The following is a 17790-nucleotide window of genomic DNA, read 5'->3' as shown; positions in this document are numbered from 1 at the left end:
CGGTTTCTAAAATGCTATTTCAAAAGCGAAATATGTGGTCAGTGTGTTACTTGTCGTTGAAGACAACGACGCATTTATTCTTGTTTATCTCTTGTGTTGTGCAGTCCTGTTGTGAAATTTGTCTTCTCCCAGGCTTGATTTTGTATAAGGTGCTGTATGGTTCGCTGGCAGTACCCCAGTGAACGGATTTCATATACATGTTCATCTATCTTTTGTCATCCGTGTACTGTATCACTCCCTCCTGCCAAGGACATTGCTTCAAATGTCGGCAGTATTACAGAAATAAATCAATATAAAATAATCTCTAGTCCACGCTCCCATCGGCAAGTTCAACACCCAGGCTGACTTCTTTCGTCACGACGACACGAACGCAACGCGCAAACACAACATGATGCAAGCTTTGGCGAGGCTGATTGGTGTGGACTACACTACACTCGCCAGCAATCTTCCGTTACGGTCTGAAAAAGTCACCTTTGCCGATGTTCTTAGAACAAAATTTTTCCGTTGGAGAAAGGCCGTCCAGCAGAGCCCGTTCTTCATGTCGCGTTCATGGCGAGGAAGGCCGTGCCTTGCGAAAGGCAGCACACGCGGACAGTTTGTCAAGTTGCGGCCAGTAAGACTCGCATGGCGGTTCCTCCCACACCTTGAAGTCACGCTCGCAGCTGGTACGTGCGGCCACGGCACAAGTGCCCCCCCCCCCCCCCCCCCCCTGACTTACACATTTTCTGGCTGCGCACTCCGTTGAGCACATAGCAGGCTACGGCGGAAACCAAAACGTCCCCATGCTTAGGGCCAGTAATGGTAACTGCGGCGCCAGCTTCACCTCTTGAAGGTCCACCGAACTGCTCACTGTAAACGGTATGTAGCTTAGGTTTCTCTTGGCCTGCGGTATCTTTATGTCTCTCGTTTTGTGTTTTGCAGATTTATAGCAGAAAGGATTTTATAACTTACACACACTATGCACATAAATGTACGTTCGGGTGGCCCAAAACAATAGGAGACACGTGCACTGACCTGTGATATGAGGATAAATTATTAGTACATGAACCGTAGCACACATCAATGTTCAAAATTACATTATTAACAATGAATTCTGGCAAACATGCACAGTGAAATTACAAACTCCCATCCCCATATCTAGAATGAAGCGTGTGTTACTCCGATCGGCGCATCAAATTTTTGCCAACGGTTTCAAGTTGTACTTACTCTTCCCTACTTTTGCCGATTCCGAACAAATCCGCGAAGTTCGGCAAGATCTCAAAAGCTTGTAGATTCTCAACATGTACAATGCCTGGCAACTAAATAACCAGAGCCCGGCTGCCATGAGCATCATTCGTTTTGGGTGTTTCATAGTAGGTGGGAAATCCTGCGCAAAATTAAAGACAGAAAGAAAACCACCATATTAGTGTCTCAGAAAACGCGAATGATTAAAGGTTGGTCGGCGTTTATGAATTAACAAGAGCAAGAAACAACAAAATTGAAACCTTAGAAGGTGGCGCTACAGCGGCAAATAAAATGTTCCTAAAGCAGACATCATATGGTAAATGTTCCTAAATTAAGTAATTATTCGAAATTATTTTCTACTCCTCGAACGTATGGTCATACAAGGAAAACATTCCCCAGTGTACAAGAACGATTACAGTCAAAGAGTTTCCTCCCAAGTTGTTTATTCCGATAGCCAAGGCTTCGTATGAGGGAGATGTAGAAGGGGCATTTTAAAAGCTTAAAACAATATTCAGTCATGTTTTAACTGGGGTTCTGGCGTTCTCGAAAACGTTATTCGCCTAGATAAAACAAATTATGCCAGACACAATTTATAGGCCGCAAAAAACCGAATAGCTTCCAAAGAAAGCTAAAGGACGAGCAAGACAGGTTTTTAGTATAGCTCAGTATTTCTCAAACTGCAGTTTCAAAATTTTTTGGATATGGCAATATCATTTTTTTAACCCTGTCTGTCAAAGCCTATCCATAAGAATGAAAGAGAAGCGGGGTGATGAACACGTAGAGGAGCATGTAAAAAGTCAAACAAGTCAAATCATTTTGCAGCTTAACGTACGCAGTTTCTTGTCGGTACTTATTACGCTATATAATTCCCAAACTGAAAACAGCAATCAAGTGCAAAGGGAGTAGAAGGTCTCCGCTAACCACAATTGAGAAGCGGGGGTAAAGAGATTGACCGGACGCTGTTTTCAGGACCCTTGGCGAATTGCTTCTCCCATTTAAAAATATACTGATTTTTAGGAAAACAACAGTTTTAAAGAGGGGAAACACTGCAGATTATGACAACAACGCCCAGGTTTTTTACGCGATTTATGAGAAGCGAATATCATTTTATTGAGAACCTCTGTGAATGCTCCGTTTATACGGCTGGCGTCACCTGTGTCACCTGAGCCAGGGTTATTTTCGGAAAATTACAATCCGAAATAATATGGTTACCTTCGAGGAGGCGAGTGAGTGACCGAACATAACCGACGCGCCCAGGCATTCCGCTCGCCAGCTTTGTGTTTTCACACAGAAATACGTTTCATCAGTTACAATAATTCGGAAACGCCCTCAACCGTTCAGAACGCTTCTTTAAAAAACTGTTTCATATATATGTGCATACATCAAGTGGTGCAGACAACCCCCTCCCCGGGACAACACAATGCCGCGGGAGCAACGCACGTTACCTAAGTAGAGGTAGTAATACAGCTGCATCAATTGTCAGACTTGTGACAGTATCACACCTATTGCCGAGGGTGCATTTTAAAATGCGTTTTAAAAGACAAGCTGTACATTACGGCTGAATTCATTCAATTGCACAGTATGTTAGAACTCACAAAATGCGATGCAGACAGACGAAGATTTGATGTTTTTGGTAATTATCCTCACGCCATAATTATTCGTCTGACGCCATCTGTCGAAGCGGTTGAAATAGATTGTTACGAAGTGCTCCGAAGAGTGCTGAGACATGGGCTGCTTATACGGGAGCTGGACCACTTCCAAAGTGACTGTGAAATCGAAGTATGTTCCTGTTGTCCTTTCACAACGAGGGAAATCAATTCCGACTCCTGTGCGTTATCCAAATGTAAATACATGGAAGCGAAAAGTCATATACATCTGGGCAATTCATCAAAAACAACATATGAAGGCTTCCTTTTTATTAGAACCTAGGCGAAATGTTCCCAAAATAAACTCAAGCACCTTATGTACGTTCTAACCCTCGTTATGACCAATTACCATAGGGGCCAAACCGCATACTATATGACGAGCTCAATGCCAGCTGGATAAACTAAATAGCCTATTAGCGCTTTCGGGCAGACACATTTTGGAAGACACGTGTCATCTATAAAGAACCGAGCCGATTTGCGTCTGAGGGAGCACAACTAGTATTGTAAATGACTTCCAAAGTTCAAAGGAAACGGCACTGTTACTTTACCACAAAGATGTGTTTACGAGGTTTTGTGGAAACTCTCCACCTTCTTTCGAGGGTTGTCGAATGCGTAAATTGCCTTCGGCAGCTTTCGTGCTTTGCGAAAGCCAGCAACTCCAAGCAGCGTTTTCTCCGACATTAATCTAATTCTGTCACTGCATAGCCACATGGATTCCAGCAGGTGCGTAAACGTTTGATTTTTCTCGTTTTGTTTTCGCACTTTGTGCGCACTTATATAGTTCGTGTCGGCATCAATAAACTTCTAGCTTGGCTGCATAAGTCTGCTTTCCCCCTGAAATGTGGAAAATATCAATTCCGGGCCACCTGTTTTCCGTACCTAGTGTACAGATTTCTACATACTGTATAGAGCCTCTTCCTGAACGTATCCCCGCTGTGGTTAGCTACCCCACACGGACCTGCCTAATGTGGTTCAGATTTTCTTTGGCATCGGCTCATTCGTTCCTTCCCACTTGTTTCTCAGTCGTTCGCGACTTTGCTACTATGGCTGTTCCCTTTATGGGCATAACGAAAAAAGGCGCAAGGTTAGTGTGGTGAGCGCTCAACAAGACACCTTCGACGTGCTCAAACCGCAGCTCACTCGTTGCAAAGTGCTGTGTAAATTTTACAAGGACATGGTGACAGGTATTAACACCAATGCTAGCCAGGCCGCCCTTTGGGCTGTACTTATGCAACGCGTGACAAACCCGACCTAGATGCTATAAGGGAATCCCTGAACACCTCTTAAAAAATCCTAACTACGTTCCTCTCAACGTAACACTAAATCGTCGCATATGCGCCGAACACAAAAAATACCACCTTACCGTAATTCCTGTGGGGCTAAGGCCAGCAATTTCACCCGCAGTCCTCCACTCTCCCAAGGGAGGGCACATACAGCAGTGCGCAACTCCCCGCAAGGTAGCGGAAGATGGTGGCCGAAGATAAGACATATTCGGTGATATGCAGCCAGGTGCTGGTTTTGCCATTGGTATCAGAGAATTCCGGGAATGTAGCCGAGCTTACGGAACACCATTACGCCTCTGGAAGCCATCTTTCACACAATTAGCATAGACCGTACGGGGCCTCTGCCCACCACAGCTGACAGAAACCGCTATATCATTGTCTCCGTAGACTATCTGTCTAAATACGTCCAGGTAGCCGCGGTGTGCGAGTACGAACTTTTAATAAAGATGTGGAATGCCCAAGATGCTGATATTGTACTGTTAAAATACTTTCTGCATGCTGGCTACTATTTTTCCTTCGCCAAGCGAGAGTGGAACACCATTTTTTGTCGTCATACCGCGCCCAAATGAACGGTCTTACTGAGGGAACTAGCCAGACAATTCACGCATGACTGGCACCATATGTTGATGCAACAAGACAGGAGAAGCAGATTGGGACGAAAACCTGCAGTCGGCCGACTTCTCGGTCAACATGTCCTTCCAATCTTCAACTGAAACATACCCAAACAAAGTTCTTTAGGGCAACTTCTCAAGTTGAACATCGCTGCCAGATTGGACACCCCCGCAAGGTAGGACAGGCGATCTAGCGGCAGGTGGCGTGCTGCAATTCACGATAGAACAGCACCTATGCGCAACACCACCGGAATGCCTACTACGACAGCCGACACCGACCGGCCCCGCGGTACTCCGTAGTTGACGAGTTGCGAGTACAAGGACGGACACAGGGAACATGCCAAAAATTACTAGGAACGTTTGGGGAGCTATTCGCCATCGCAGATCGTTTAGGGCCGAAAATTTCGTGAGTAGTTTTCCTTCACGCCACTTGGAACGCAAACCAGCGGAGGAGCGACAACTTCGCTGTCCACGCGTCATGCATCAAAAGAAAGATTGCTTGTACGGGCGGACATTTTCTAAGCAACGTTGTTCATGCTCGCAGTCATGGCCGAGTGTTAAGGAGAAAACCTGATGACAAAGGTGTATGCGCATTCCTTGCGCAGCCACCGAAGACGGCTATGTAACAACAGCCAAGTAGGGGAGAAAAAAAGGAGCGGGTCCTCCAGCGCAATAAGCCGCGCCGTGCTAGCAGCCGGTCGCAGTTTCTTGCAATGTAATAATATAATGATAAACGGCCATTGCAAGGGGAATACCTATTTATATAGAAAGCTAAGCCTCTCTATATGCCGAGAGTAGAATACCGCAAACAGAGAAAAAAAATTGTTCCCCCCGTTAAAACAGTTACTCTACCCTGGCGCTCTTAAGCGAAAGAAAGCTTACCAGAAGAATAGCGGCAGCAACTTGACTTCTTCCGTCTTCGTCGACGTGAAATGACGCGTGTTGCGGACAGCTCATGCTAAAGCTGACAGGTGACGCCAGAAGGGGGCTATCAGCATGATTGTGACACACTTGCAATGCCAGCGCTTCACGAAGAAAAATGGAGGCGAAGACGTTCACGTCGCCCTTTTTAGCGAGTGTTTTCACTGCCAACTAAGTCGTGTATGAGGACGAAGATGCGGTCACTGACCAAGTCAAGGTGAACACACAGAGACGTTTCGGAACCCGTACGGGTTCCTTGATCACACTAAGTAGGCAAGAGCCGTAAGTCGACTTACATGTTCCGAAACGTCTCTGTGTTTTCACCTTGACTTTGTCAGTGTGCGCATCTTCGTCCTCATCATGATACCTGACCAGACGAACTTTCGTCGAACTCTTGACTAAGTTGTACATGTAAAATAATTGGGCTTCTGGCCTCTACAGTATTTTCTCAAATTTTTCTCTCCATGGCTGTATCGGAGGGATGTTGGACCTCTTCTTTGTGTTCAAAAGGGGCCACCAATCCACAAAGTAACAAAATCTTTATTACAGAGTGTGGAACAACAATAGTGCGTGCCATCACACACGTTTGCTAAGGCAACCGCTATCCGGATCCCCCTTAATTTATACACGAAGGAGAAATTCTTTGGTCAATTTTAAAACCACAATGATAGTGAGTACTTGGCAGTCAGCTTGGACACTCAATAAAACTGGCAAGTCAAACGGAGAGGCGGAAGAATCTTAGACACAATAACAACTCATAGGAAATGATTGTCGTGTTGTTCTAATTTAGAACAAGAAATTTCGAGGCGGCACGCAGTAAGGTAGTGTGTTTTCTTGCTACAAATATCCGCACAGAGACGGCGAAAGTCAGAGACAAATTTTACACACCGTGGGAGTTCGGTAAAGTTACGTCATCGAAGAAGCTGTATTCTGTTTTAGCAACCTATTTAACTACCATCCCTTCTTGACGCTTTTCTGTAATACTCTCTAGTCGTTATTTCACTGAATAGTCGAAGTCCTTACTAGGTAATATACACTGTCCAGTAAATTGCGATATTATAAGGTGGTCAAAAAAGGCATTCACTGTGTTGAAGCTCGCAGTGCCGGAGAAAAGGTGCTTTCATAAATTCTTGAAAATATTTGAGCAGTTTTCACGAATAGTGTCTGCAAATTGGTCACTCTATCATGTCTTTTGTAAACAATTTCTCCCCTTTGGCTGGTATGAACAAACAAAAAACAACAGAAGAAATTCCGAGCATGTGGACCTGAACGTAACATCGGTCTCAGGTTTCCTCACGGGATGTTGCGGAGGCGTCGGTTAAAAAATACATCAAAAATGCGCAAGGCTTCGTAGAGAATAATAAGAGATGTTGCAGCCTTCAAAAACTTGAAAGAGATACCTTGAGCACGGCCGGTTTCTACAAGTACAACACCGACGAAATTTTTAATCTAGAAGGCTTAAGCCAACATAGCTCTTCTGTGGCTGAACATAGATTGTTCGGTACTCTGAAGACCTTGTTAGCTCAAAATAGTGTTTATGAAAGTATGTCTGAAAAATTGCTGAAAAACTAAGAGGATTTCGTATGACACCAATGAAACAGGCTCTACAAATTAGCTCTTTATGCACAACGTGGCTTTAAGCGAATACCTTTTGCGTTCCTAAACTAACAAAGGCGTTAAGAAATGCAAATTGCCCTGAAGGTTAGAGAAATATTAACATTTACCTGTAGTGCAGTGTGAATGACAATCTTTGCAACGACAGTGCAGTGTGAATGACAATCCTTGAATGGCAATCCTTAGAACACTTTATTGCCTGACAATCATCCAATTATCTCGTGGACAGCTATAAGAAATGAGACGTGTGTACGAAATCGCTCAATTTTCTTCTTATTAGGATTGATGTCGTGAGTGAGCCGTAATACATTCTACTTATAAACCCTAGATGGCTGTGTTAGCCACCCACAAAGGAAATTTTGTGTCTTAGTTTGTTCGAAAATCCACAGAAGAAACCCCTCAGTCTGGGTTCAGTAGTGTTGAATGTATTTCATGCCTAATAACATATTTGTTGGCAACTGTGGACTTGGGGGTTCCAAAAAGGCGAAACAAAATAACGACGTTTTTCGGATAATACGAGAAGATAACTACGGCTAATTACGGGGCCGTGAAGGCACACTACCCATGAATGTTCTGGAAGTGCAATCCCAGAACCTATAAAGAGCTTTCATTCTGAGGGAGCAGCGCAAACTAGACAGGACAAAGGGTAGGACACAACACGAGCGCTTACTAACAACTGAAGTTTTTACTAGAAAATGGAAGAACATATAAAGAAGCCTGCGTACTAACACACCGTGACATAGGCCATGCGCACAACACTCTTGCTCGCACTGAAAGTTGTAGCTCATGCGCCGTCAAGGTAATCAACTTCACAATCCAGCAAGCACACCGAGGGGGAACTAATGCAGTCATCACCATTTTTTTTGATAAAGAAGGCTTCAGATATCTCCCTTGTGCGCGCGTCTTTGTGTGAAAACAAAATACTTGTCCCGTTAAGTTTCGGATAACGTCCATGCTTAGAACAATGTGACGAGAGCTGGGAAGAAGGCTTGCCCTTTACATCGGAAGGCTTGCCCTTTACAGCGTTGCGATGTTCCCGCAGACGTTCATTTATGCATCTCCCCGTCTGTTCAATGTATATCTTATCGCACGACAAGGGAATGCAGTACACAACGTTACTTCTGCACTCAACAAACTGTGATCGGTGATTTAGGCCACACCCCTTCTGCACAGCCTTACTTTTTCTTTCCGCCTTCTTGTCAATTGCGGGACAAAGATTTTCTAGCTCATTTTTGGCGGAGAAAACAACGTCAACAATAAATCTCCCGGCTCTCTTTTCAACCCTGTGCGAAAGAGCGTGAATGTACGGAATAACCGCAAACCGCTGGGGCTTTTTCTTTGCCTGAGTGCACCTTCCAGAATTCTTCAGTTTTGAAAGCAGCTTCCTAGCAGCACAATCAATAAAATGATCCGGGAAACCAGCCTGCCTTAGTCTATTAACCTGGGACGCAAACCTGGTACCCATACTGTGCCCACATGACTTCGTTATGGACGAGTTCAAGCTGTTTACAGCTATTCCCAATTTATCCACTCCAAGGTGGTAAAATTGGGAATAGCTGTAAACAGCTTGAACTCGTCCATAACGGAGTCATGTGTGCACAGTATGGGTGCCAGTTTTGCGTCCCAGGTTAATAGACTAAGGCAGGCTGGTTTCCTGGATCATTTTATTGATTGTTCTGCTAGGAAGCTGCTTTCAAAACTGAAGAATTCTGGAAGGTGCACTCAGGCAAAGGAAAAGCGCCAGCGGTTTGCGGTTATTCCGTACATTCACGCTCTTTCGCACAGGGTTCAAAAGATAGCCGGGAGATTTAATGTTGACGTTGTTTTCTCCGCCAAAAATGAGCTAGAAAATCTTTGTCCCGCAATTGACAAGAAGGCGGAAAGAAAAAGTAAGGCTGTGCAGAAGGGGTGTGGCCTAAATCACGGATCACAGTTTGTTGAGTGCAGAAGTAACGTTGTGTACTGCATTTCCTTGTCGTGCGATAAGATATACATTGAACAGACGGGGAGATGCATAAATGAACGTCTGCGGGAACATCGCAACGCTGTAAAGGGCAAGCCTTCCGATGTAAAGGGCAAGCCTTCCGATGTAAAGGGCAAGCCTTCTTCCCAGCTCTCGTCACATTGTTCTAAGCATGGATGTTATCCGAAACTTAACGGAACAAGTATTTTGTTTTCACACAAAGACGCGCGCACAAGGGAGATATCTGAAGCCTTTTTTATCAAAAAGAATGGTGACGACTGCATTAGTTCCCCCTCGGGGTGCTTGCTGGATTGTGAAGTTGATTACCTTGACCGCGCATGAGCTACAACTTTCAGTGTGAGCAAGAGGGTTGTGCGCATGGCTTATGTCGCGGTGTGTTAGTACGCAGGCTTCTTTATATGTTCTTCCATTTTCTAATAAAAACTTCAGTTGTTAGTAAGCTCCCGTGTTGTGTCCTACCCTTTGTCCTGTCTAGTTTGCGCTGCTCCCTCAGAATGAATGTATACCAAGTGGCCCAGTTCTCGACCTTGTTGCACTATAAAGAGCTGTTCGCATGTGTGATGAAAATGCCCAGAAATGAATTCAGTAAACTCTCTGCTGGTACACACAAATTCGACGATCACGAAAGCGACTTTGACAAACTGGAAGTGAGAGAGAGTGAGAGAGGGAATCGAAGTGCATATTTGTGTTTTAGGGGTGAACTTTGGGGAGCACTCGGGAAGGCGAAGTTAGAAGTTGGGTTGGCCGTTACGGAAAGGTATCATATTCACGCCAGTCTATTCTTCGTGCAGGACTGCTTTGAATACAATGAATTGCAACTTGAAACCCTTTAGGGAGCCCAGTCTGATGTCTGTATATCCAGGCCGATCAGTACACACACCCAGTCACGCCAAAACGAAACTCGCAATAGTGCTCTTAAACTGGCCTACTCCAGCGTTTACGATTCCACGACATAATATGGACGTGTTAGCAACCAAACATGTATTGCAGAACACTAAGGGGACGCAGAGTAAATAGCTCCGCATGGCGGATGTTGGCCCACTTGGGCTCGGAGTCTGACAACGTTTTAGGAAGCCAAATCTAGACCCTACAAAGAGTTTGATCCTTCCTGTATAGGGGAGCGATTTTCCGTGATTTCCCTGGAATTGACACTAATGCTATGCTTTCAGGTATGCAAACGCTGACAGTTCAGCAAGACTGTGCGGCATGCGTCGGAAGCTGTGTGCTCTGTTGTTCGTATTGCTTTTAATCCCCCCTGTAGATGCTCCTGAGAGGAGGGAGGGTATAAAGCGTACCGAGAACGTATAATCCCCAATATGTATGCGAACAATTGTGGTTAACATGTTCTCTTCAAACATTTTATCATCTAAGAGATGCACGCAACGCTGTCCTAGCATTGCGTCACAAGCGCCATAAAAACAAATTCGTTTTGAACTTTTTAGCAAGCAGCGTTTTTTGTCCGAGCATACATTTCGCCCGAATGTCCGCTTCTACGGCCAATGTATTATAACAGTACCTACCAGCGGCAGGTTTTACGTTAGATTAGAGTATCGGTCTTACCGAGAAGAAGCTACACCTGGGTAAGAAGCGCGCCCTAGTGGAGATGTCGAGATTACATTGACCACTTGGAAATCTTTAACTTGCGCAGGAATCTGTACACACGGGAGCTATGGAAAGCAGCCAACACGTTTTTCTGGCCTATTTACCAATCAAATAAACACCACCGTCCATCTCTAGTAAATCGGCCCTGCCTTCAACAAGGAACGGTAAAGCCCCCAATCGTAGGAAAATCAAAACGCCTGGCTCGGGTTTTATAATAAGGCCTGTAAAAATAGAAATTCCGCTTTTAAACGTTCTGGGCAGTTATCAAAAAGCCGTTTTAGTTTTATATGGTTTTGAATCCCACTCTGCACTCGCGCAGAAGAGAAATAAAGGTTTTCTTCTTTTCAATTTGATAAGTGATGCCCTCTTAATTTTAATAGAGAAATTGTACTCGACAAATAAACGCTTGGCCGTCTTTTACAATGATATCAAAACCCATAACCGTATACTACAGCGACCATAATGCTATTACCCCTACCATGGCCCTATCGGGACAGGGGATCGCAAATGCAACGCCCCCTGCACACACTTTTGTGCGTGTTTCTACAGCTTAAAGTATTTTTCTTTCGCAGGGAAGAGATGGCGACGAAAGTTTGAATGGCGCTGCTCAATACTCCGCCAAATAAAATGAAACCAACGTACAGAAATTCCACTTCCGCTTACAAGGCTGCTCCTCATAAAAACCTAAATGAAAACGCTCTACGTAGGTCAGAAATATTGATTTTTTTATGACTCTTACCAAAACTCGTCACGGCGTCGGGTTGGCATAAACTTTGAGTAGGGGGGCCACTCGTTCAATATTTTCAGCAATCCTCGAAGTTTACAGGCTAAAATAAAATACCGCGAAAGAAAAAAGACGCAAGTGTTTGATATTTGAAGGATGCAGCTGTAGCTTCTCCTGTAATTGGCGTCATGCGCATGAAACGATAATGGTTAAAATGGGAGGAGAAGCACAGAGGCCTGCTTAAAGGTCAGCAAGTACAGTTCATGTGCAAATTTCTCGATCATGCGCCCCTACCAGCGTTTTCTCGTACCAAGTTGAAATATTATTGGGCGCAGATAACGTCTAGCACACGACCTTCACGTATCCTAAGGGAATCTCTCTCTTTGACGCGATTGGGCGCTATTATATGCACCTCACTAAAGAAGACGAGGCGCGCATGAACTATGCTTCGATTATTAAGGTAAATGGTGTTTTTTTTTCTTGTGATTCTGAGGCAGACCCTAATAACACGTATTTCTGTTTTCTTACACCTCGCAGTTCACGGTTTGCATTTTGTACAATTTATTTCCCTATAGATTTCTATATTTCCAATTCCCTAGCAAAATGTACACACTACCGCCTTCATGGGGTCCGTGACGCCGAAACATTTGCCTTTTTTTAAAACAATGTGCCAACGACAACGATGCATAAACATGCTTGAGTGATGAGGCAGACAAACTAATTTTGGTCACGCCGCAGTGGCGCAATGGCTAAGGCGTTGTGCTGCTGAGCCCCAGGACTCGGATTCGATTGCAGGCCGCTGCGGCCGCTTTTCTGGTGGAGGAGAACAGCGAAGACGCTGGTGTGTCCGAGATTTCGGTGCACGTTAAAGATACCCAGGTGGTCAAAATTAATCCGGAGCCATCTACTAGGGCGCGCCTCATCGCCTCTGTGGCGTCGGCGCGCTACAACTCATAATCAAGTCAAATAAAAATAATTTGGAGGCAATAAATACTTGCTTTAGCAGAGTAGTCAGTGCTATTACCTAATACTAGGCGTATGAGCGCGTGCAGAGAGAGGTATTATAGCTTTGTGCCCACTTATCCAGTATAAGATAAAAACAGCTTACGCAGCGCACAACATTTTCTAGCGAAGAAATTTGTACAATGCGGAAAATTCCCCTCCAACGTGCAACAGCTGTATTACAGCCAAGGTTAATATCGCCATTTCGGCCTATTTTCGGCGTCCGTACGTGTTCACGATTGCGTCCAGAAGTAAGCAATAAAAGCGTCCAATACCACTCGCTATGTTTCCAAGGGGATGGTGTGTGCGGAAACGAGATTCGGGGAGAAAGTAAGGAGACGTACCAGCAGAACATCTGCGCGTTCACTTCGCGCTCTCGGCACTAAAAATTCACCATCGCTCGGCAGACTTCATCTTCTCTGACGCGGTACTAGTTGTGTTCTCTGCGTGTTCACGCCAGCAGAGCCAAGCAGCGTATATTCTTGCCTCTCATGCAATTGTGGAAGTGGTAGTTTCTGGAATAGAGGTTCTTACTATATACCCTAGAGATGAACCTGGCGCTAGCTTCTATGCGGCTCATATCAAGGGAGTCTGTGTCGTGGTGGACTGACGTTATACCACGCGCTCGCCTTAGTTTTGCCATTGGCTTGTATTGAAGCGTTTTACCGGCCGCATATTCGAGCAAAGCGCCACAGAAACGCAAAGGATATAGTGGTATTATACAAATGTAAAATAAAACAGGCTGTTTTCAAGCTAGGAAAAAAGGAAGTTAAGAGTATGTTTGCCGCAACGGTTGCCCCTACTATTCTGCAGGCCAAGCTGATGGTAAACGACAGTGTTGTTATTTCGGGGGAAACTGATTAGGGAGTCTGTTTTATTATTTTCATTAATTTTACCATTATTTTAAATATAAAAGGTTTAAGAGCTTGCAAACGTTTTTTAGCGGTCAAATGAAAATGTCGCCTTCGGGGCGAACCGGTGCACCGTACTTCAACTACAGTTACCAAAATTGGTTGCTGAGTGAGTTTGTTCATACTTGAAGAAAAAAGAAAACCTGGCATTAAACGGTCATTTCACTTCATTTCATTTCATGTATTTACTCTCAAGGCACAGGGCATTACATAGAGTAGGGGGACAACAAATATGAAACATAAAGTAAAGCAAAACCGCAAGATTAGAATAAATTACAATGCACTTTGAGAAATGATTGATTTGAATGCGTTGGCGTCTGTGATTGAAGCGATCGATACGGGAAGGTATTTCCAGTCATTACATGTTTTCGAGATAAAAGAGTTGAAGTGCTGGTTCGTATGGCAGAAGGGAACGCGAACCTTTGATCGGTGGTCATTGCGTGCTGATATTTAGGCTAATGAAAAAAAACAGTGAATCAGAGAGGGTTCAGCTCGTGTGATAGATCTTATCAAAGAGACAGAGACGTGAATTTTTGCGTAGTATTGAGAGGTAAGACAAATTGAGATGAGCCTTTATTAATGTGACACTTGTGGTTCCAGAGTATGTGGACAATATGAAATGTGCTGAGCGATTCTGAAAGGATTCAATGTTGTCTAGAAGCCTGTGCCTATGAGGATCCCAGATAGACGACGCGTATCCAAGTGTTGGCCGCACTAATGTTTTATACTGGAGAAGTTTTAGGGTAATTGGAGCAAGAGAAAAATTTCGACGTAAAGAGCCAAAAGTTTGGTTAGCGTTGCATGTTACGTAATCAACGTGGCCTGCCATGACAGGTTGTTAGAGATGTTAACACCAATGTACTTGTAAGAAGAAACGTTGCTTATGGGGTGTTCTTAAGTAGGTATGAGGGGGCGCAATCTTTGACGGATTACGAGTTATCCTCATTGATTTGCATTTATTTGTGTTAAGTTTCATTAGCCATGTATTGGACCCCGAAGAAATATTATCCAGGTCAGATTGGAGGGTGTCAGTGTCATTAGGGCACAAAATATTATGGTAAATGACACAATCGTCGGCAAATAACCTAATGGAAGAAGAATTGTTATGAGGCAAGTCATTATTATATATTAACTAACGTAAGTGACCCAAAACAGAGCATTGGGGCACACCTGAAGTTACGGCAGTAGGAGGAGAGTTACATTCGTTAACAATCACTAATTGCTCGCGGTTATGTAAGAAACATTTGGTTCATTTTTAGATGTGTGGCTCAAGGTTTATTTTACTCAACTTTAAAAGTAGTAATTCGTGACAAACTCTGTCAAATGCTTTAGAAAAGTCGATAAATACGCAATCGATTAAAGCACCACGATCAATTGCAGAGAACAAATCGTTAGTAAAGCATAACAGCTGGGTTTCACGCGAGTAAAGTTTTCTAAAACCATGTTGTAAGTTGGTAAAAAAAGAATTGTTCTCAAGAAAGGTAAGTAAGTTGCAGTAAATGACGTGTTCTAATACCTTACATGGCACACTTGTTAGTGAGATGGGCCCTAACTGTGGGGATCATTGGTGTTACCTGACTTGTGAAGGGGAAGCACCTTCCCCACTTTCCAGTCGTTTGCCAGGGTACTCGATTCCAAAGACTGAAAAAATTCTTGACAGTATTAACGACGACAATATTTCGGTGTTTTTTTATAAACTTGGCGTTAATTCAATGTTCTCCGGGGAAGAAGTAGTCTTGAGATTTTGAATTATTTCCTTATGCCCTCCCAATCAATGTGTTCTGGCTGCATTGGATCGTAGTTGGGAGTAGACATGTTAGGAACACAGGTAGGTGCCACGTTTACAAATCATATTGCGAATACACTGTTAGGAGCTAGGCAACAATTTTCTCTTGGAATGAATGATTCGCTCCCAGAAACTAGGTCAATTTGTATTTTGTTATTTCCACCGATTACATGCGAGAATCTACGAGGACTAATCACTAACAAAGAACACAACGTTTGTTTAAAATATGAGTGCTTGGACGAAGTCGTGGACGAAGACAAGACAGGACGGATACAGGCGCCCGTGTCTGATCGTAGCTTGTCTTTGTCGAAGTACGTTTCGTTTATTTTTCTTCAGCTACACCTTTCGCGGCAGCATATTACCCACTCAGTCATGCCAGAGATCTTCAATGCAATCCTGGTCATGCCGCTCCTACCAACGTTTCGTTCGGGGACAAAGGCTACTGCGAGGGGCGCCACCTCGGATCAAAGGACATCGGGCGGCCGCCACTGCTCCGTGAGTGCAGCCTCACGGCAGACCCTGCTCCCGCCTTCGGCCTCACTTTAACGATAGAAACGCGGTGTGTGTAATTCTACAGTCGACTTTGGACTGATGTCTGTCGACTGATGCCTGAGTGTGATTCTGAGATTTTCACAGAAGTCCTCACGCGTGGGAGACTTTAGTGGGAGTTGGGTTCCTTGATCGTCAAAATTCTTTCCTGACCTTTGACCGCTCTCCTCATATTGTGTTGCCCAGGTGCAGCGCTTCTAGGGAAAATTCACGCGCATCGATATCCTCTATTGCTTGGCTGTGTTGCTCCGAAGTCAGAGTTATTTTCTTTTGCCTCGCAATAAGATGGATATATTGAGGGACATGCGAAACTAATTTCTGACACTACTAGGAGCGAATCCTATGTGAAAAGCAGGGGAGACATATCGACGCGGTGTGAAATAGACATATTGCACGGGCGGATATTAATTAATTTTCAGCCCTCTCCGTACTCAGCTTCTTCAATGTTTTCCTTTCACACATTCCTAAAGTGCAGTGTAGTGTCAGCGGGCTTTTTCAAAAAGCTGGAAGCCTTGGAAGTATTCAAGAATATAAAACAAAGATTACTCTCGCGAGTGCCTCTAGTTTCTGATAGAAAGAATTGATGGTTTGAGAGTTCGTGTTTAGAATGGGAACGACAGTTCGACTATTTTTAATGATTCTCGGTTGTGTACTACATCGCTCGCTACACGTGTTCTTACAGTTTGGCCCCTGATATTACAAATATATGTTCAGCTGCAGAAAAAAGAGCTTTGGTTTCTGGTCAGACAACTGAAAGTGACACCGCCATCAGCGAAGCTATCTGCCTATTTAGCAATTGTTTGGCCAAATTTCGAAAATGAAACATAACCTAGGATTTGTATCATAAAGTATTAATTGATAAGCGTGAGAAAGAGCAAAGGAAGGCGGCTCGGTTTTATATTATCACGTTACTGGTGCGCTGATTATTCTTCAACTATACTTGACATTCCTTACTTGCCAACCCTAGAAGGCCGCTGTAGTCATGCGCGATTCACGTTATTATTTTCACTCACCCAGAATGCCTTCAACATTACAACTGCACAACACTTAATTCGAAGAAAAGGCAGATACATCCGGGGTACAGATAGCCGCCCTTACCGAGTACCATCAACCATTATGCATATTCCTTTACTCACGCACAATACCTCACCAGAACACCTTACCAGAACCTGCCGTCTTATCTCGAACCGTTTCGGAATTTGAGCGCCACATTCATGCAGTCCCTAGAACAAATCAACCCTCATTAGGCTGCTAATAGTATGAATGTATGTTTGCGTACCACTGGGTCCAATTTGTCATTATATTTGTATCTCTAGCCTGTAGTTTATTGCATTGTTTGAGCATTAGTTGTGTGCGTAGTTTGTGAAGAAATGTAGGTGTGCACGATTACGTAATTGTTTTTATTCTTGTATGTTAATGCATGTATTTTAACCGCACCCTATATCATCCTTACCGGCCAACAGTGTCATTAAATGAAAAAACTGATTCACAGCAAGACATTTCAACTTTCAGATTTTTACACACAATCATACATAATTTATTCACATAGTTGGCATAGTTAGGCATATGGTGACGTTGCTTTTTATACTGCCAGGTTATTTCTGCCCCATTAACCCCAAAAAACAAAGGCCGTCATGGTGATCAAAAAGAAAAGTGTTCGAAAAACGACAACGCGGTGGTTTTAAGAGCCCCTTTTCCATTCCGGCTGTTTCACTGACTACAAAGCAATAAACAACCCCTTCTCTTCGCCCTAGGAACAGAGGACAATGCCAAAAAAAAATATCTCCACAGCAGCTCTTACTGGCTCGGCTTCAACTTCACTTGTGAGCATGCGAGTGAACCGGTTTCATCGAAGCCTCATTCTTTTGGATGGTATAAAATGAATGATGCACTTCAAGGAGTGCATCTTTTCTGCTGATGTTCCCACAAAATG

The 17790-nt window shown here is 44.0% G+C and overlaps 2 protein-coding genes across 3 annotated transcripts in view; one reads left to right on the top strand and one right to left on the bottom strand.

Annotated features, from left to right (window-relative positions):
- Positions 1–1283: 1283 nt before the first annotated feature.
- LOC144169195 (2-Hydroxyacid oxidase 1-like) overlaps positions 1284–17790 on the bottom strand; it is a 109753-nt gene continuing 93246 nt past the window's right edge. The window contains exon 10 of the mRNA XM_077698237.1: positions 1284–1366. Within this exon, the coding sequence (XP_077554363.1) occupies positions 1299–1366 (68 nt within the window). The 3' untranslated portion in view covers positions 1284–1298. The remainder of the gene's footprint in view (positions 1367–17790) is intronic.
- The window catches only part of LOC144169194 (carbohydrate sulfotransferase 5-like), a 36641-nt gene continuing 22228 nt past the window's right edge, over positions 3378–17790 (top strand). Inside the window, exon 1 of one of the 2 annotated variants that reach the window (XM_077698235.1) lies at positions 3378–3593. In XM_077698235.1, coding sequence (XP_077554361.1) covers positions 3580–3593 — 14 coding nt within the window. In that variant the 5' untranslated portion in view covers positions 3378–3579. Of the gene's footprint in view, positions 3594–11904; positions 12070–17790 lie in introns of those variants that run through there. The other variant, XM_077698234.1, reaches the window with a different exon arrangement.

Source organism: Haemaphysalis longicornis, unplaced genomic scaffold, assembly GCF_048455015.1.
Source record: "Haemaphysalis longicornis isolate Haplotype H1 unplaced genomic scaffold, Haemaphysalis longicornis Haplotype H1 scaffold_2, whole genome shotgun sequence".
In the NCBI taxonomy this organism is placed as follows: domain Eukaryota; kingdom Metazoa; phylum Arthropoda; class Arachnida; order Ixodida; family Ixodidae; genus Haemaphysalis; species Haemaphysalis longicornis.
Note: the sequence above shows the minus strand (reverse complement) of the source record. Positions and strands in the feature narration are given on the sequence as shown.